The sequence below is a fragment of the Meles meles genome, chromosome 14 (genome assembly GCF_922984935.1).
Source record: "Meles meles chromosome 14, mMelMel3.1 paternal haplotype, whole genome shotgun sequence".
In the NCBI taxonomy this organism is placed as follows: domain Eukaryota; kingdom Metazoa; phylum Chordata; class Mammalia; order Carnivora; family Mustelidae; genus Meles; species Meles meles.
The window spans coordinates 7,246,954-7,268,195 of record NC_060079.1 but is presented as its reverse complement, the minus strand read 5'-3'; the positions used below and the strand labels follow the sequence as shown (position 1 = coordinate 7,268,195).

At 40.3% G+C, this 21,242-nt stretch overlaps 1 protein-coding gene across 1 annotated transcript in view; it reads left to right on the top strand.

Annotated features, from left to right (window-relative positions):
- The first annotated feature begins 16,495 nt into the window (after positions 1-16,495).
- The window catches only part of MTMR6 (myotubularin related protein 6), a 36,022-nt gene continuing 31,275 nt past the window's right edge, over positions 16,496-21,242 (top strand). Inside the window, exon 1 of the mRNA XM_045978099.1 lies at positions 16,496-16,639. Coding sequence (XP_045834055.1) covers positions 16,616-16,639 — 24 coding nt within the window. The 5' untranslated portion in view covers positions 16,496-16,615. The remainder of the gene's footprint in view (positions 16,640-21,242) is intronic.

Here is a 21,242-nt window from a genome sequence, read left to right as displayed (position 1 = left end):
CAGGAGCGAGCCCGCCGCGCAAGGTACCCTGGGATGGGGATGGATCGCGCGCCGCGCAAGGCATCCTGGGAGGAAGCGGGCTGGGCGGGGTGGGGCTCCGGCCCTCTTAAGGGGTGGGTGCCCGGCGTTAAGAAACAGCAGAACCATTTCCTTTAGTTCCGTATTTGCATATGTGTTGACGTCATCTGTACTTCACGGCTGTTGAATCTTACTGCTTATGTCTTTCCCTGCTGCTAAAAGGGATGCGCGGAATCCCAAGGTGGGGATGGCCCTCTTGAGCAGTCCAAGCCCGGTTAGAGAAAGGGAGGCGCGCTCAGTCGTCGGTTGGCTGCCATCCCTTCCCGGAGAAGGACGGGTAGCTTGTCTTTCCCTGACAGTTCGGAAATCAACCGATAGCAATTCATTCATCCGCTCCACAGCTTTTGGAGCCCGCTAAGCGCAGTCATTGCGGGTTGCCACCCAGGAGGCTCAGAGAGCGTCCTTTGGTGGGGGGCTGGCCGACGCCGTTGGTGGTGCTGAGCAAACCCCCTGGACGTCAAACGATGTGGTCAAGTCCACGAAGTTTTTGCAGCGTATCCTGCTGGGTAGGAGTCTGGGTCTCCCGGCCCATCGCGTGAGGTCCCGCGATGGCTGCCTTCTGGCTTTGGGTTTTGCATTGCTCTGAAGCCTCTTTGCTACCTACCAGAGGAACTGCCAAGTGGAAGGGTTAAGTACAGAAACAAGCACAAGTGCAGAATTTAAGAGTTCCATGAGCAACCCCTAAACATAAGAAAAATGTAGATTTAAGGAAGAGATCTCCTCTTGTAGAAGCATCAGGAGAGGCTTCATGTCTGGTGCATTTGAGGTGCTGTCATCATAATGTGGGTCTTTATTCAGAGATTGTCACATTACTCCTGCAAATGATTTTCCTACTTGTGATTTCTTCCAGTAAAATTCATCCCATAAGCAACCACCAGATTTGCTCTCCTAAAACATAATTCTCACCACTGCACTGCCTTGATGAAACACCCAGTGGCCCTTTAGGCTAGCATTCGTCCTCCATAAGACAAATCTAAGATCAGGCCTCACAACTCCGCTTAATGCAGCACTTTCTCTAGTGTTGAGGTGGGGCATTGCTGCCTCCTGTGGACTGAATCCCTAAAATTCATGTGTTAAAGCCTTAACCTCCAATGTGATGGTATTTGAAAATAGGGCCTGTGGAAGGTAATTCGGTTTAGATGAGGTCACGAGGATGGGGTCCTCATGATGGAATTAATTCCCTCATAAGAAGAAACATTAGAGACCTCTATTTCTCCATTTCTTGAGGATACAGCTAAAAGGCAGCCTTCTTAGGCAAGAGGAGAGCTGATGGGCACCTTGATCTTGAACTTCTCAGCCTCCAAAACTGTGAGAAATTTCTGTTGCCACCCACACTGTAGCATTTTGTTATGGCAGCCTGAGTGTTTACACATTACCTCTGTGTTTGTTTAATTAAAAAACCGAAATAGCATTTTAGATATTATGGACATCACCATAAGGATAAAAAAGTAACATATTTGAACTGTAATTTAAAGAAAAATTTCATAGTGACTGAACAGGAGGAGGAAAAAATGAAATATTGAGGGTTTTAGAGCTTCAGTGATCTAGAAAATGCTATTATCAGTGATAACTTGTAAGATGTTTAATAAGAGGACTATGAGGGAAAATGTAGGGTATTTTGACTGGAAAAAAAAAAGATCCAGATGATTTTTGGAGGGAGATAGAATGTGGCTCCCTACATCTTTTAATTCCATTGTGTATTCTTTCCAAAACTTTGGAAAAATATCAACATAAAATTAGTAAGTTCAAAATGATTGACCTGGGAGCCCCTGGGTGGCTCAGTCAGTTAAGTGTCTGCCTTCCACTCAAGTCATGATCCCAGGGTTCTGGGCTGGAGCCTAGCACCAGCCTCCTTGCTCAGAGGGGAGCCTACTTCTCACTCTCCCTCTGCCTGCCACTCCCCCTGCCTGTGCTCTCTCTCGCAATCTCTCTGTCAAATAAATAAATAAATAAAATCTTGTAAAAAAATGCTTGGCACATACAGTTTATATGTTGATTAATAAAACATGTAAGGTTAGCTGGAATGAAAGTGCATGTGAAAATGTATAGTAGGGACTGGGGCTGGCTCAGTGGGTTAAAGCCTCTGCCTTCGGCTCAGGTCATGATCTCAGGGTCCTGGGATCGAGCCCCGCATCGAGCCCCGCATCGAGCCCCGCATCGAGCCCCGCATTGGGCTCTCTGCTCAGCGGGGAGCCTGCTTCCTCCTCTCTCTCTGCCTGCCTCTCTGCCTAGTTGTGGTTTCTCTCTATCAAATAAATAAAATATTTTTAAAATGTCGTAGGGACTAATGTATATTAATAATAAGGGAAACTGATGTGGGCCATATAGGAATTAACTTCGCAATCATTCTGTAAATCTTAAACAGTTTTAAAAATAAGTTTATAAGGGGCACCTGGGTGGCTTAGTTGGTAGAGCATGCAACTCTTGATTCTCAGGGTTGTGAATTCAAGCCCATGTTGGGTGTGGAGTCTACTTTTAAAAAGCTAAATAAATAAAATATAAATAAGTGTATAAAAGAAAGTAGTGAGAAATATGAGTTAGATAAAAGTTTGAGTTTGGGGGAGCCATTCAAATTGATAAAGTATTCCTCTAACTTTATAAAAGTTTTAGTATGGCATTTTTGTCTTGTATCTGGCAGAGTAGTTTAAATTATGCAGAAGTAACCCCTGAGCTGCCACAGAGAGGAGGGCTGCAGAGATGGAAAGCGGACTACTTAATGAACAGTAGTATTACAATCTATAACCTGGCTCTAGATACACCGAGTGTAAGACTGGACATAAAAGACCTTTTCTCATATAACTTCTTCTGCTTGTCATATTAGCAAAAAGAAAACACTTTACCTCCTTTATTCTACAGAAATAAAACTCCAAAGAAAGCAGTTTCTATAAGCCAGTAATGTGGTTATTAAATGGAAAGCTTGATGTAAAATGTCCATGTAAATTTCATGCCTATTTAAGCCTAAAGTCTATGCATCCAGGCAAAACCATGCAGCACAGGCATTTGGCTTAACTGTTCTTATTTAGAATAACACATTCTATTCCAAAGGATGTTTCACATATTCCTCTTTGACGTTGGGGGACCTGAATCCATATATCAATTCTATGGGAATTACCACTTTCCAAGGATGAAGCAAATGATTCACATTCTAAATTATGTAACAAACCACATTCCTTCCCCTTGTTTTTTTATATTATGTGAATCATGCTAAGAAAACCATCTTTTGCAGATTTACTGGCTGTATGGTGATGTTGCTAATGTCAGAATCAAACTGAATTATCCGAAAGGCAATAGCATTGTAAAAAAAAAAAAAATTTAATTTCAACTTGCATTAGAATGGCTAAAGAAGCTTGTTTCCGTGGTATGCTCAGATCAGGATAACTCTGAGAAGTATCATTTGAGAAGTTCTAACATAGAAAGGAAGCTGGAATCTTAAGTCTATTTAAGTGGATCCTCAATATGTATGGTCTGAACCTCTGAAATATCCAAGAAAGAAATTGTAATTTAAAACCTATATATAATCAATTGACCTCTGTCTTGAATTTATTCCTGGAGATCTATTGACTTTAAAGTTTTATACAGTGTCCTAACTTTTTATAAAAATCCTATTAAAGTTTCAAAAGATCCAACAACAACAAAATTTATAGAAAGATAGATCAATAGTCAAAATGCGACAAAATGTTAATAACTGCTGACTCTGCAAGAAAGATAGATGGGTGTTCATTGTACTGCTCTCTCAACTTCCCTATAGGTTTGAAATTTTTCATACTAAAAAATTGGAGCCTGGGGCGCCTGGGTGGCTCAGCGGGTTAAAGCCTCTGCCTTCGGCTCAGGTCATGATCCCAGGGTCCTGGGATCCAGCCCCGCATCGGGCTCTCTGCTTGGCTGGGAGCCTGCTTCCTTCTCTCTCTCTCTCTGCCTGCCTCTCTGCCTGCCTCTCTGCCTACTTGCCTACTTGTAATCTCTATCTGTCAAATAAATAAATCTTAAAAAAAAAAATTGGAGCCTAAATCTAAAACAAAAGTTTCCAAGAATAGATCTAATAATGATCTGTTTTCTGATAAAATTTTCACTCATCACCCAAGAAATGAAAAAAAAAATGAAAAGCAATATAGGGGGTCATACATGAAGCTAATTTTATTCATTTGTTTTTAAATTTTTTTTAAGTAATTTCTACACCCAACGTGGAGTTCAAAATCACAACCCCCGGCACCTGGGTGGCTCAGTGGGTTTAGCCTCTGCCTTTGGCTCAGGTCATGATCTCAGGGTCCTGGGATCGAACCTGGCAATGGGTTCTCTGCTCAGCAGGGAGCCTGCTTTCCCCTCTCTCTCTGCCTGCCTCTGTGTGGTCATTTGGTTTGAAATTATGTCCTTCCTATTGGTGAGTGTGGATGATGGGACATGAAAAGGTTGCTTTCATGTGCTGATAATGATACAGTATAAGAATAAAACCAGGAAAAGAAACTTAGCAATGTCGGCATAAAATAAATAAGGGAAACTATCTCGTTGCCATTCATTTTCATGCTTCCCTTTTTCCTTAAAAAAAATCCCGGTTTTGTGGGAAACATTTACCTGTGGCCAATTAGGTGTATGTGGGAAACTTGAAATAAGACTCACCGCATGAATGAATACGACTCCTTTAAAGGAGTAGCTGCCATACATCCCTTTTGCCATTCTTCTTCTCGCCTGCTGCCTGGTGCTTACACAGGTGGCTGGGTCTCAACAGCCATCTCGGTCTGTGAGAAACTTAAGAATGAAAGTTATATGCTAAGGAGGATGTAACAGAAAATAGTATAATTGAGTCATCATATCAGTTATGATTTGCCTACCTTCAGACTTCTTTTTTTTTTTTTAAGATTTTATTTATTTAGGGGCACCTGGGTGGCTCAGTAGGTTAAAGCCTCTGCCTTCAGCTCAGGTCATGATCCCAGGGTCCTGGGATGGAGCCCTAAATTGGGCTCTCTGCTCAGCAGGGAGCCTGCTTCCTCCTCCTCTCTGCCTGCTTCTCTGCCTACTTGTGATTTCTGTCTGTCAAATAAATAAATGAAATCTTTAAAAAAAATTTTAAAAGATTATGGAAAAAATTTTTATTTATTTATTTGAAGGAGAGAGAGTGCTCGAGCAGGGGGAGGGACAGAGAGAGAGGAGAAGAAGACTCTTCCACTGATCAGGAAGCCTGACATGGAGCTCCATCCCAGGATCCTGGGATCACAACCTGAACTGAAGGCAGACGATCAGCCAACTAAGTCACCCAGTTCCCCCTTCAGATTTCTTTTAAATGAAAGAAAAAAAAAATCAACTTCTGTGTTAAGTTATCATAGTTGTGTCTCTGTTATTCATAGCTAAACTTAATATACCAGTTTAAGTAGGAACCCACACTAAAAGGTAAATTTTGCATGTGTTACTGAAGAAACAGGAAATAGCCATGATGAACCAAGGTCCAGATTATCTATAGGACTGGAATACAGTGATAAAGGCAACAACAAAATATCCTGTTATCTAATGTATTCTCTAAGTCGAGTTCTAGTCTCAAAAACATGGGAGCCAAAGAGGAATAATGTATCTGCATTCACTGTTCTCACATTTTAAGGAAACAAGTCACTGTACCTGATGGACTCAGCATCCACTGTCATGAAGCAGAAATACATTCATAAGACTATTCCATAGCATGCACAAAATTTCCCTCAATTCTCTTTGATCAGTTTTCCCACAACTTGAGTAGACCTCTTTTGGTTACAAGGACTAGAAATCCTCTCGAAGTAGTTTAAGCACAAATGTGTATAAATGTGTGGGGAGATGTGGGAAAACAGAGTTACTGGTAGGTCTTGTTATTAAGACGTGGGAGACAGACTTGGAATACAGAGAAGTTTCAAGTGAATCCAGAAGAAAAGGAATAGCCAGGCCTCAAGTATATTAAAAAGCGACACCTAGACAGTTCATAAGAAATGAACAGGAGATGGGGCGCCTGGGTGGCTCAGTGGTTTAAGCCGCTGCCTTCAGCTCAGGTCATGATCTCAGGGTCCTGGGATCGAGTCCCACATCGGGCTCTCTGCTCAGCAGGGAGCCTGCTTCCCTCTCACTCTCTCTGCCTACTTGTGATCTCTCTCTGTCAAATAAATAAATAAAATCTTAAAAAAAAAAAAAAAAGAAATGAACAGGAGAGAGTTGCACTTATTTTGGAACTGAGAAGATCTGGAGGTCCCAGAGGATGGGGGAAGGATTAACTAACTGGTTGAGTGCCCAGGGGAATCAGAGGGGCATTCAGGCATCTGCCACACAAGAATCTGAGACCCAGCTCTAAGGAGCAAAGGCCAGTAAGCAAAAGGGGAGAAAGTGAAACAAACATGGCAGCATGGATTTCCCCCCCACCCTGTCCCCACCTCCAACCCCACTGTTATCAAACAGGGGAGGTATAGGGGAAACGAATCTTTGAATAGGATAGAGGGGCAAATTTATATTTATGTTAAACTAAACTCTTGACACCTAAAAATAAGATTTTTCTAGGGGCGCTTGGGTGGCTCAGTGGGTTAAAGCTTCTGCTTTCGGCTCAGGTCATGATCCCAGAGTCCTGGGATCGAGTCCCGCATCAGGCTCTCTGCTCAGAGGGGAGCCTGCTTCCCCCTCTCTCTCTGCCTGCCTTTCTGCCTACTTGTGATCTCTGTCTGTCAGACAAATAAATAAAATCTTTTTTAAAAAAAGATTTTTCTAAAACCCAGAGTAATCAGAATAAAGTTATTGAGAGGTAAAAGGAGAGCCAACACAGCAGCCTTAAAGGGTAACTGTGAAGAAAAAGCTACTGCCTGTTTCACCCCATAAGAATCCAGTGTTCAATGAAGGGATTATGCAGAATAGAGCACGACTGACCACTGTATCCACCAATGTTAATAGCCAGTGTGAACGGACAGAAAGATCAGACATGGATACCACTTGGGCAAATCATCAATATTTACTCATCTAAAGGATTCAGAGAGAAAGTCACACAATCAGGATACACTGAAAAATGATGAGTAATTTTCTTTAAGACAGAATGAGGAGCAAGCCAGCCTCCAAACTCTCAAATCTGGAGACAATGAGAGTTATACTAACTTTCTGGAAATACAGTATTTCTCCCTCCAAGTATGAGACTGAGGCAAATCGGCTAACTTGGCTACGTGCACTTTCCTGGGCCAGGTGCACATCCTTAACCTGCAGGTATAGAATACAGAGTGTGATCACTTGCATACAATGTACAGTCACTCCGATAAGAACAAATGTTTATGCTGTCACCCATTCTCCTCAAATGAATACATCCTGATCCAAATAAATTCCTAAACTCAGGGCTGAAGAGGAAGAACGAGGATCAGCAGGTACGCAGACATCTCCAGGGATTCTGGGATGCTTTCTTAAAACACTTGCTCACACCTATTATTTATTGAGCATTCATTGAGGCCAGCCACTAAGCTTGAGCATTTCTCTTCATTACATCATTTCACTAACACAAATAACTCAGTGGAGAAGATGATGGTAAGTACTACTACTTACAAATAAGTAAACTGAGAGTTAGAGAAATTAAATAATTTTGCTAAACTCACACAGATAGTGAACAGCAGAAATGAGATTTGAATTTAGATAGCTTTGTTTCCAGAAAGAATTCTGAACATAGATTTCATCTTCTGCAATAATATACCTAAAAATAAAAGTTAAATTTTATTTTAATAAAAATAAAAGTTAGGGGCGCCTGGGTGGCTCAGTGGTTTAAGCCAGTGCCTTTGGCTCAGGTCATGATCTCAGGGTTCTGGGATCGAGTCCCGCATCGGGCTCTCTGCTCGGCAGGGAGCCTGCTTCCCTCTCACTCTCTCTGCTTGCCTCTCTGCCTACTTGTGATCTCTCTCTGTCAAATAAATAAATAAAATCTTAAAATAAATAAATAAATAAATAAATAAATAAATAAAAGTTAAGAAATATACCTAAAAATAAAAGTTAAGTTGGAGTCAAATGAAATTTCTTATTCTTTCAATGACTTATGTTTATTTAAGAAACAACCAAATTAAGAAATATAATTGCTCTTACAATATCTCATTAGGTGGCAAATAGTAAACATAATTATAAAAGCAACAACATTTGCTTTTAAAATATAAATGTTATCTCTCATGACAATCATAGTATCAGACAACTCTCACACATTTTGTAGGGGAAGTAAGTGTTTTGGTTTTTTTTTTTAAGAGTGTTAAAACAAACGTTAAGCATTAGGGAGAACGGAATGCAGGAGATTCTGATTCCTCATTATTTCAAAGCATCATGATTGTTTATTTAATGCTTTATTGTGTTTGTTATTTTTGATGCAAAAAACTTCCGTCTTTAAATAAGAAAATGCCATTTCATTAAAGTCATCCAATAACTAGTCACATCACTGTTGTAAATTGTTTTTGTTGGCACATAAAAGGAAAAATTTAGGTGTCCCTAGAACTTGGGTGACCAAGGAAGTTATAACTAGACAACAAAACAAAACTAATCAAAGAACTAACGTTTAAGGACTAAAGTTTAAGTTTAAGTTTAAGGACTTAAGAAACTTAAGTTTCTTAAGGACTTAAGAAAGACAGTGTGATGTCTAGACCATGACTTATAGGAACTTAATTGGCCAAATGGCATAGTTAAAGAAACAACAGGACCCTCAGACGGAGGCTTTTTTCAGCAATAAAGCCTAAATTAGGGTTACTTGATATACCCCTATAATAATGAACATTCAGGGCTGCCTCCAGAGGCTACCCTGGCCCAGAAACACTACTATTTTGTCCTGCAGGCGATTCCTCCCAATAGGATTTACAGATGCATCAAGATTTTGGCTGAATGAGAATAGCCTATCCACATTTTTTTCCCTTGTTCTGAATTCATGCTAACTAAGCAAACTTCTCCACTGTAAAGTGTCTGCATACCTTTATAGGAAGAGAATATGTTGACCTCATTACTGTTTGCTTTAAAGTCTATTTCTCATGGTCAATGATTAAGTTAGTATTTTGATATTCACCAGTCTAATTAACCCTAAAAAGCAGATCTCTTCTTGGCTGTCTGATCTTCCTTTGGGTTAGCCTCAGTGGACTGACTCCTTCACTGGAAATGTGAAGTTAAAGGTGAACTTATAACTGTTATAAATGCCCTATTTACATAAGTGATAAGATGAAGACAGCAGGGAATATTTAATCTGATTAATTTTATTGTGCTTCCACTTCTTGAGGGAAAGAGGATTTAGGAACATTGTTGTGCATTGAAGTCCTCTTAAACTGGACCATATGCTTGAAGAACATTAATAAGAAAACACATCTAAATGGCTGAAACTCTTCTCCTTTCTGGTGTCTCTTTATTTCCCTTGAGTGAACCACCCCTTTGTCGTGACAGAGGAATTAGCGCTCTTTGTTTCCTGCAGTAATAGCCAGTGGCAGAACTACTGACAAAGAAGCAAATGGCCTGGATCCTTCAGGGCTGCTGAAGAGAGAGAAGGAGAGAGCAGGGTGGGGATATGTGGGAAGGGGCAGACGAAATGGGAGAAAGAGAATCTTAAACAGGATTGATCTCACAACCCCAGGATCAAAGCCAAAATAAAAAATCAGATGCTCGGGGCGCCTGGGTGGCTCAGTGGTTTAAGCTGCTGCCTTCAGCTCAGGTCATGATCTCGGGGTCCTGGGATCGAGTCCCGCGTCGGGTTCTCTGCTTGGCGGGGAGCCTGCTTCCTCCTTTCTCTCTCTCTCTCTCTGCCTGCCTCTCTCCCTACTTGTGATCTCTCTCTGTCAAATAAATAAATAAAATCTTAAAAAAAAAAATAAAAAATCAGATGCTCTAACTGACTGAGCCACCCAGGCCTCCCTAAACACAACTTTTTAAGACTAAAGTTAACTAGCATTCCTAATTTCTACCAAGATGATGCAAGGATCCTAAGATACTTTATTTCAGTCCTCACTCATATATTTAAATTGCTTTTCAATTTTATAAAACTTTATTATTGTTGTTTTATGCAGTCAGTGTTTATTTACATTTATTCGTTTCTTTACATTAAAAAAAATCTTCATTTCTTTTGTAGCTTAGATCTTCCACCTGTGATCATTTTCCTTATTCTAAAGTATAAATTTAGAATTTGCTTTAGTATGGATCATGGCAAACTCAATCTTTTTGTTTGTTTGTTTTTTGGAAAAATGAATTTTCCTCCCTACTCTTATTTTCTGGAAGATATTTTTTCCTGGGAGAAGTACTTTATTTATTTATTTATTTATATTCATTTTTTGAAAGATTTTTTTTCTTGGTAATCTCTGCGCCCAACATGGGGCTCAAACTTACAACTCTGAGATCAGGTGTCGCATGCCCTACTGGCTGAGCCAGCCAGGTGCCCCTGGGAAAAGTACTTGAGATTGTCAGTTGTTTCTTTCTGTATATGGAAGATACCATTGCAATGTTACATGGCTTCTATTGCTGATAAGAAGTCTACTGGAAGTTTAATTGTTGATCTGCTGGAGGTAATTTGTACTTCTATTCTGAATGCTTTTAAAATCCCCATTTTTGTCTTTGGTGTTGCCATAATGAATTCACCATAGTGAACCTATAGTTCACTCGCCTGTGTCTAGAGATGGATTTCTTTTTAATATACTTAGAATTCATTGGTTGCTTTATTCTGTGGATTGGTGTCTATCATGCATTCTGAAAAAAAAATTTCAGGCATTATCTCTTCAAATATTATCTTTGCCCCAGTCGCTCTCCTTCTCTTTTATTCTTGTGAAACTATGATCAAGTTTGCTTTAGGTCTTTTAATTCTATCCTTCATTTTTCTTAATCTCTTTTCATATAATCTTTTTGTCTCTCTGTATTCCTTTTCTTTGTGGATAATCTTCTTTTAGTAACTTCCAGTTTTCTAATTCTTTTTCTAATTTGTCTAATCTGTTAAACTCACCCAATGAGCTTCCCATTCCAATTTTTGTATTTCAGTTTTAGAACTTATATTTGGTTCTTCTTCATATTTGCTATATCATTCAAAAATCATTTTCCCATACACTGCAGATGTTTTAAAGGTCTTTAATTTCTTTAAATAAAACAGTTGCTTTATAAACAAAGCCTGATAATTATAAAATCTTTTATTGCCATCAGGTTGTAACTACCAATGATCTCTCGAGAATTGTTTCCTTGTGTACTAGTTTTTTTGTTGTTGTGATGAATTATTTTCCTTTGAAAACTAATTGTGAGAATTATTTGAAACCTATCATAGAGAGACAGTCCAACCAAAAAGAATTTGTATTTGCTGTAATAAGATTCCTAGGCACTACTAATTCCAAGCACTTTCAATTATATGCACAGCTTGACATTTGGGAGAAGTTTTTTAGGTAGTAAGAATATAGGTTGCAAATCCATCTATTAACTTTTTTGTGGTTGTAATATATCTAAGACAGGCAATTTCTCAATGTCAATGCAAATTTTCTGATGCATTCTATGGTTTGGGTTGGTTGTATTTTTATATGGCCCAGCTTTATGGAGGAAGAGTACCTCATTAGACTCCCCATTCATTAGGCCCTAGTTTTTTTTTTTGTTTTTTTTTTAGGCCTTAGATTTTAACTTCTGAATTTCATGTCCTGTAAGAAATGGAAATGGCCCTTTTGCCACAATTTCACTATCCTGCTTACCTCTCTTGGTATACACTTTCTTATAGTTTGCTCTTGTCCCTTCTAACTAACTTGTCACTTACCTGGTGCTTTACAGAACTTGATTTCTACTTTGTTATTTTAATTCTTTTTTTTTTTTTTAAGGCAGGGTCATTTCCTAGCCTATTATATTATCATAAGTGGAAGTTATATATAGATTTTGAAAAACAAATCAGTATAGAATAGCTGTTAAGAATACAGACTCTAGTATGAAAAAAAAAGAATACAGACTCTATATTCAGAGAAAGACAATTATCATATGATCTCTCTGATATGAGAAATTTGAGAGGCAGGGCAGGGGGTCATGGGAGTAGGGAAGGAAAAAAATGAAACAAGATGCGATTGGGAGGGAGACAAACCATAAGAGACTCTTAATCTCATGAAACAAACTAAGGGTTGCTAGGGTGTGAGGAGGTAGGGAGAGGATGGTTGGGTTATGGACATTGGGGAGGGTATGTGCTATGGTGAGTGCTGTGAAGTGTGTCACAGACCTGTTCCCTGAGGCAAATAATACATTATATGTTAATAAAAATAATTCTTAAAAAAAGAATGCAGATTCTAGAGTCAGACTATCTGGCTTTACATCATGGATCTAGGTTTTAACTCTCTGTGATATTGGGCAAGATATTTAACTTCATTGTATTCCACTTTCTTCATCTTTAAACTGAGGAAAGGAGCAGTAATTTCCTCATAACACAGGTGATGCATTTGGTACACTTTCTGCCTCCTGATGACCCCTTAGTAAGTGTTAGTTATTACCTTTCCACGAAAATTGGTAAAAGAGAAAAAAATGAGAAATGATAAGAGAGAAGAGTGGGAGAGGATAGCCTGGTATGTGAGGGCAAACTGCAGATCAACAAGAAATAGGGAAAATGACAAAAAATGTGGGAGAAACAATATACAAAGAAGTTTTATTAAGAGAGTCTCGATGTATGTTATTCAGTATATTCACCCTGTTCTACCTTCTCAAGTGATCTTCGGTAAGAAGCTATATCAGTTTTCAATGTTTTGTTTTGTTTTAAAGCAGGATTTGTGTTTCTTTTGGATGAGATACTGTACCAACACTGGTGTGTAGGTGCCTTGATCTTATTCTTATTTCACATATACCTACAGGAGTAAGTAATTTCACCACGAAGACTGCTGTGTTTAATAAGCATTTGCTTTGTCGATCTGTCTGGAGCAGAGCAGGCATTCAAAACATAAAACAAAACAAAATAAAACCAAAAAACAGACAAACCAAAACAAACCAACACCAAGACAAGTTGAATAAATATTAAAATAAAATAAATATAAATAAATAAATAAAAAATAAAAAATGAAATGCTGGCAAATTTTTAATTAGGTAGAAAACTTAGGTGGTAAGCCTTTGTAGCATCAAACACAGCAAGAAAGATGATGTAAAAATGATTTTGGTGTTTTACAAAGAGCACTTTCTAGTTACAATAAGTGAAATTGCTTACTACAGAACCCCTGGGAGACATAAAGCAGGACTTCTCCACCTCTTCACAGTTGACCTGTTGGTCTGGATAATTCTTCATGTGAGGGGTGGGACGGGGGTGGGGGTGGTGTCTGGTGTTCTGTAGGACGTTCAGCAGCAGAGCTAACCTCCACCCACTAGATGTCAGTAGCACTCTCCACACATGCACCCACTTGTGATCACCCAAAATGTCTCCAGAGATGGCCAGATATCCCCTGAGGGGCGAAATCACTTTAGACTGAGAGAAACTGAAACACAGGAATTACAAAAAGTCACCCACAATCCTCCCATCTAGAAACATAAACGAAGCCCGCTCCCTGCTGAGCAATAAGCCCAATGTGGGACTTGATCCCAGGGCTCTGGGATCATCACCGGAGCTGAAGACAGACACTTAACCAACCGAGCCACCCAAGTGCCCCAAAATGTAAACTTTTTGATTATACAAATAAAAATTACAAAACAGAATCACATTGATCTTACCATTCTATAGCCAGCATATTTTTCATTCATTAAAATAACATCAACATTTTTGTTATGTAATATTCCTCTGCAGCATAGTTTTGGGTTTTTTTCGTTTTTTTGGTAGTGCGAGTACTTTATAATTCCTCCTTCCTCCCTCCCATCCCCTGAATCATTGCTGTCCTCCCCTTCATTTCAATTATACATAAACGCATACATACACGTGTGCGTACACACATACTTGAACAAAAATTTTTTTTCTAAAATTTTATTTATTTGACAGACAGAGATCACAAGTAGGCAGAGAGGAGGAAGCAGACTCCCTGCTGAGCAGAGAGCCTGATGCGGGGTTCGATCCCAGGACCCTGGGACCATGACCCAAACCGAAGGCAGAGGCTTTAACCCACTGAGCTACCCAGGAATCCCTTGAACAAAATATTTTTTATTATATCAATAAAGAATAACAAAATGTTTTTATTTTACTTTCACTAATTCCTTCTCCAATGCTCTTCCTTTCCTTAAGTAGAATCAAGTTTTGACCTGTATCATTTTACTTCTCTCGAAAGGGCATCTTTTAACATTTTTTTCCCAAGGCAGCTCTACTGGCAACAAATTTGCTCAATTTTTGTTTGTCTAAAAAAGTCTTCATTTCACTTTATGCTTCTCTTGCTTGTTCAGCCTCATCACATCTGAAGAGAAGTCAAATGTGGTTGTTATCTTTGCTCTTCTTTGAGTAGACTGTTTTTCCCCTCTGGCTTTTTCATAATTTTTCTTTATCTTTGACTTTCTATAGTTTGAGAATGATATGCAGCTTTCTGACATCTATGCTGCTTGGTGTTCTCTGAACTTACTGGGTCTGACTTTTGATGTATGACATTAATTCAAGGGAATATCTCAGACATTATTGTTCCAAATATTTGCTTATGTTCCTTTTTTTCATCTTCGGATATTTATTACGTGTGTCTGCATTTCACCTTTTGTAGATTGTTATGCCCCAATTTCATGATTAAATGTCCCAAAATCCGTGATTAAAGGAGCGAGACTGATACAAAGTGAAGGTCAAGCAAAGCTTTATTTCGCACCAAGCATCAAGAATCTAACTGAACATTCGGGGCTGCGCCTCTCACAAGAGAGGGCGACCCTCCTCTCTTTCACAGACTAGCTTTTAAGGGCAAAGACCATGCAGTCGGGCATGGCCACGCACAGGTGGCTAATGAGACTGTAACACACAGGAAACTCCACAGTGATGCTAGGTGACCATTTGAATTACAATTTACCCTAGTAGACATTAGAACCAGCCTATTACACCTTGATTAGGATTGGCGCCAAAAAGGCTCCCAAAGGGCGGGGGTCCCTACTCCTTGGTAGCTGATCGGATGTCTCCACCTGGCCTGATCCACACTTGTATCTGGGCTTTGTTACCTGGAGCTGGTTTCTGGGACTTGTTTCCAAGTAAATCCCCTGGGGGAAGGGGAGCAGGGACAGTTTCTAAATAGGTCCTTACATAGATGTCCGGTAGTTCTTGGATATTCTGCTCCAATTTTGTTTTTTGTTTTCAATCTTTATTTTCTTTGTTTTTCAGGTTTAGAGGTTTCTGTTGAGATACCTTCAAGCTCTCTGTGGCTAGAGATCTCTTTCCGCAGCCATGTCCAAATTATTAATAACCCCATCAAAGGCTTTCTTCTTTTCTTTTGCAGTGTTTTTGTTTATTATTTTTTTTTATGTCTAGCATTTCTTTCTTAGGATTCCCATCTCTCTGTTTACATTGTCCATTTGTTCTTGCATGTTGTCTCCTTTATCCAGATAAATTAGAGTGTTTAGCATATTAATCCTAATTATTTTAAATTTTCAATCTGATAATTCCAACATCCCTGTCATATCCAAGTCTGGCTTTGATGCTTGCTCTGTGTCTTCACACTGTTATCTGCTCTTCAGTATGCCTTGTAAGGTTTTCTGGATCGTTGAACCTGATGTACTGGGTAAAAGAAGCTGCCGAGCACTAGTGCCCGGTAAGGTTGCTTCTTGTCACTATCGCCCAGGAAGGTTGTTGCTTGTGAGTTTCTATTCCCTTAACTTGTGTATTTGCCTGCCCCTCTCTCTAATTTTAGGGATAACGATTTGCCCTGTGACCTCAGTTCTCTTGCAGGTCTAGGAAAAGTTGATCGTTTTTCAGTTCGTTCAGTTTTTACTTGTTAGGATCTACTATATACATAAAATATATGCATATTATATATAATATATATTTCTCCCTTTGAATATTTATTTAAGATCTGCTCCATGATTTTTAATGGATAACTGGTGTATAGGACATAACTACACTTTTACATAAGTAATTGTGTAGTACTGGGAATTTTAAAAATAATTTTATTTATATATTTAACAAAGAGGCACAGCCAGAGAGGGAACACAAACGGGGAGAGGGAGAGGGAGAAGCCGGCTTCCTGCTGAGCAGGGAGCCCCATGCGGCATGACCCTGGGATCACAACCTGAGGGGAAGGCAGACGCTTATCGACTGAGCCACCCCAGAGACCCTAGTATTGGGAATTTTGATTGTTCAAATAAGGCTACAGTAAATATAATCTGATGATCCTTTGAACAGGTTCTTCTGGGGGAGTGGAGGGTGGGGGTTGTTGCTGGTTCCGAGCCTCCACAAGCAGGGGTCGCTGTAGGACTCACGGCAGCTCCGGAAGAACCAGACGCCGCTCTCTCTCGGAGGACACTCTACCCCTCCCGTCTTTGCCCCGAACCTGGCCTCGGGTTTGGGAAAGCGTTTCTAAGAGACGGCGCCCGCCGGCTGCGCCTGCGCGGTTGACGCTGCCAGGGGGCGGGCTGACGGGCTGCGGTGCTGGCCGGCTGGTAGTTCCTGCTGGGCCTGGGTCGTTCGGTCCGCCCGGCTCTCTCGCTCCATGGTACGCTTGTGAGTCGCGTTGCCGGCGGACGGCTGCTCGGGATGGAGCACATCCGTACGACCAAGGTAGTCCGACGCGGAGAACTGTTAGCCAGTAGCCATGGTCTGACCTGGCAGAGGTGGGGCGCGACGGTGGCTGGTCTGGCCCGACCGGGGCTGAGGACCGGCCCCGCGGGACCGTACCCGGGCCTAGTCTGGGAGGGCAGGGGCAGTTTGGGCCAGGGTAGGTGCGGAGGCCTCCTGTACCTATGCGAGTGGGAGTCCCGTTTTCAGTCCTTGGTGTTGGGGTGCGGACTATTTGGGCTGCTGGGGGTTGAGTCCCACGAAATTGGTCGCGCTACACTTCTTGGGCGAAATTGGGGCTGCTTTAGCTTCAGCTGCTCTCAGGCATTCGCTGCCCCAAAGACCGGGAAACGGGTGGGTCCCCAGATCAGCATTGCGATATTATGTAAGCTTTTCCTTGTTCACGTTGAATTGTCCCGTGTCCCAGAGCCTTGATGCAAGTTTCGGAGGCGCTGAGATCAGCACTCTGCTCCACCTCACTTTGTTGTCTCGGTCTGCTGTCTCCGTCTCTGTGCTTCAAAACTTCATTGTCTTTAGTGTCAATAGTCAGTTAAACAGAGGAGTTACGGAGAAGGAAAATATGTTATCCCATATTTTTAAGTGTCTGATGGAACTCTTTTTCAGTTGATCTTATTAATCCCATGCTTAATTTTTCCGTGTGAAAGGCCTTTATTTTTAGGAACGAACAAGTATTATAATCCCATTGCAAATATTGAAACGGAAGGAAATGGCATCAACGTATTAACAAGTTACCTTACCAAGAATTAGGTTCGGCAACAGCCTTGGGAGGAAGAAAGCATAAATCAGGACAAGAAGAACTGAATAATGTAATTTTAAGATCGCCTGGAGCCTAACAAAATCAGGGAGAGGACCCATTGTGAATCCTAACTCCTCGTGTTTTGCTAAAGCCATCACGCAATTGCCACGCATCCTAAAGTTACAGTTCATTTAGAAAAAATAGCGATATACGTTATCTTCATTTGCCCGATGAGAATTTGAGGTCTGTGTCATTAAAATGCTTCACGAACCTTTTTAAGGTGTCATGGATTTTTGTTAGAGCTTGTTTATAACATTGCACATCTATAATAATGGAAGATGCTAAAAACTAACCCCTTTTTAAAAATCCTTTTTTTTTTTTTTCTTGTCTACGGCCATACCACCCTGAACACGTCGGATCTGGTCTGATCTCGGAATCTAAGCAGGGGAGGGCCGGGTTGGTACTTGGTTGGGAGAAAAGAATCTCTCTTTTTTTTTTTTTTCCTTAGGAGAAGAATGGTAAAATAACTATAATTCAAGTTGCTGGCTCTTAAAGTTTGAAAATAGAAGGGTGGTTTAGTAAATAACCAAACTAGCAGAAAACACAGAGATGGAAAAGAGGACTAGATCATGCATCAGATCAGGTTCTTGTCCTGGTTCCAGGACAAGATACAAATGTGTATTATATAGTAGTTTTTCACAGTGGGCCTCTCCTGACAGTTTAGTGAGGTCCTTTTATGACTTTAAGGAGCAAAAGATTCATGAATAATTTTCTATTAAAATTACTTTTCAGGTTGTGCTCTTTCATTACTTTGAGTTACTCTCCTAGCATAAGACCACCAGTAATCTGGAATAATCGTAAGTGGCTGTAGGTACGCTGCATTTAAACTAATACTACCTAGGTCCCAGTTATGTGCCAGGCACAGGACAGACACTGGCTATAGAGCAGTGAGCACGATAGACATGAATCTCACTGTACATTATGATAATTGCTGTGTGAATTATAATATTCTCACAAATTATGACTTATTATTAGAAGATTGTTATGAACATACCCTATTGCATTATTATACTACTTTCCATAACCTTCACTTGGACATGGTTAATTTACTGCAAAAATGATTGTATTTCAAAACTAAAAATGAATTGCTTAAGTTTACTTAGCTATTTTGAACTATGCAGTGTAGTCACTATGATCAAGAATTGACCGTAGAGTAGTCCCATGTAACTATTTATTTGTTCTATGTTAAGACAGCTGTATTTGAAAAGTAATAGTTACCATTTCTTGAGCAACTCTATGTCAGTGTAGCCAACTATGCAATATTACTTTAGAGTATTTATAATTTCACAAGTAATGCTAATTTATACACAATTGTCCTAATTTCTTAAATAACCCTGCCAGTTGGGTACATTATCCAGCATTTGCAGATGAGAAGGAAATAGGCTTGGAGAGTTGAAGTAATCTGCCCAGTTACCTCATGAGGGGGGAGAATTAAGATTTAAACTAGGGTTTGTCATCATTTTCTTTTCATTACTTCTCTAGTTTTAAACTAATTGTGAAAATGTATTAATACTCAGAAGTGAATCCTAATGATAATTCTAAGAGCTTTTTTCCCTCTAAACCCTTTTCTTGACATTTTTGTATTGTTTATGGTTTTTTTTTTAATTATTACTACTTATGAACCAGAGGTTTATCAGATAAATATTTTAGCTGAGTACTGACTAAATGGCTTTATAGTGATAAAGTTCGGGAACAGATATAATACCATCCTGTTTTGGTCACATTTAGTTTACTTACTGTATAGCATCACTAAAGATGTCCAGTCTGAATTTGAATTTCTGAAAGACTGTTTCCAAGCTCTGCCTATCACTTTGAGTTCTAATTTCGCCATAATGAGGTAGTCTTGCCAAGAAACAATGGGAAATATGCAGAGACAGTTCTTCTTTATGCAGTCTTTCTCCTTTCCCTGCCAGGCTCCAGGGCTTTGGCTGACATCATCTGTTGATGTCCAATGAAGTGCTATTTGTGAATGGAACTTTACAGAACGGTACGGAAGACTCTCTTCCTAAACTGTATATGGAAGACTGCTCTCTCGAGTTTGTTAAGGAATGGAATCTCCCATGAAAATCTGATCCCATTAGGGCTCAAGTTGAATTATTCCAAAAGTAACGCCTAGTTTGTTCTTAGCTTGCTACCCGTTTTTGTCATTAGAATGTGCAATCATAGGTGTTACATACACAAATATGTGGAATCAGTTACAAAGAGGAAAAGAGATGCAAACTAAGGACTAAGAATAAGAGCCAGTAGATTGTGGGGAGCAGCACCTGAATGCTTTTCCTCACATGAAGTGCTATTTGACTCACTAATATTATCCCATTATATATGTGAGAAAACGAAAATTTGCAGAAATTAAATAACTTGTCCTGACTCAAACAGCTCGTTCTAATAAGGACGAGGTGGAGCTGGGAACTTGAATCCAGGTCTTTGTGATACCAGTCCTGTTCTCTTAACTGTAACATGCCTCTGCCTCACAGAGTAATGGTCTAATCAAGAGATTTGAGGGGTGCCTGGGTGGCTCAGTTAAGTGTCTGCCTTCAGCTCAGGTCATGATCCCAGGTTCCCGGGGTCGAGCCCCAGATGGAGCTACTTGCTTAGTGGGGAGTCTGCTTCTCCTTCTCCCCACCCCCACTTGTGCACCTGCACATGCTCCCTCTCCCTCTCTCAAGTAAATAAATAAATAGATTTGAATAATGAGATAGGTCAGTGTGTGTAGGACTGGAAGGATAGTAGGGGATGGAGGAGAGGAACTTGGGTGATGGGATTTTGTCTAGTGGATAGCCTATTTTGAGGGTATAGGGTAAGGGAAAAGGTGTGGTCCAAAAGAATAAATTTGGGAGTTAAGCAGTCATTGATGTTTTCTTTTATGGATGAGTTTATGCAAGGAGTACTTGTAGAGGCTTGAAGGTTAAAACCCCAGGAATACTTCCAAAGGGGCAAGCAGAAGAAGAGGATTCAGAGAAAGAGTATTAGGGATATAATGGGAAGAGGTGAATCGAAGTCTTCCCTATTCTTTTTTTTTTAATATTTTATTTCTTATTTTTGTATAAACATATAATGTATTTTTATCCCCAGGGGTACAGGTCTGTGAATCACCAGGTTTACACACTTCACAGCACTCACCATAGCACATACCCTCCCCAATGTCCATAGCCTCACTCCCCCTCTCCCCCCCACGCCCCCAGTCTTCCCTATTCTGATTTCCTTCTTTGCTGCCCCTTCTTCTGCTTTCTCCTTTTCTTAGGGCCTGGTACTGTTCTGTGTATGGGGAAATGGTGGTTTGCAGACAAAAGTCCCTGCCATTCCAAAACTTACTTTCTAGCTGGGGGAGACATAACAGTAAACAAAGTTAATAAGCCAAATATATAATATGGTAGATGGTAGTGAATGCTATAGAGAGTGCCAGGGTGAGGTTGGGGGAGGACAGTTGTAAACAGGGTAGTTAGGGAAGTCCTTACAGAGATAGTGACACGAGTACAGACTGAAAGTGGTGAGGGAGCCAGCCATCTTCCCAGGGACAGGGAGTGGGGAGGAGAGGCTGGGAAAACCCTACGTTGGACAGGCCTGGTTAGTAAAAACTAGCAAGAAGACCGGTGTGGCTAGATCAGAGTGAGTGAAGGAGAGCACAGTAGGAAATTAAAGTTGGGGGCAGGGGTAAGCCTTGAGGGCTAATGTGAAATCTTTGCTTTTACTGAGTGAGACAGGAAGCCATTCATGGAAAGTCACCTGTGTCCAGTGTTGCAGAAAAACAAAGTAAGATAGGACTGAAAAGTGCTCTTGGGTTTATGATCT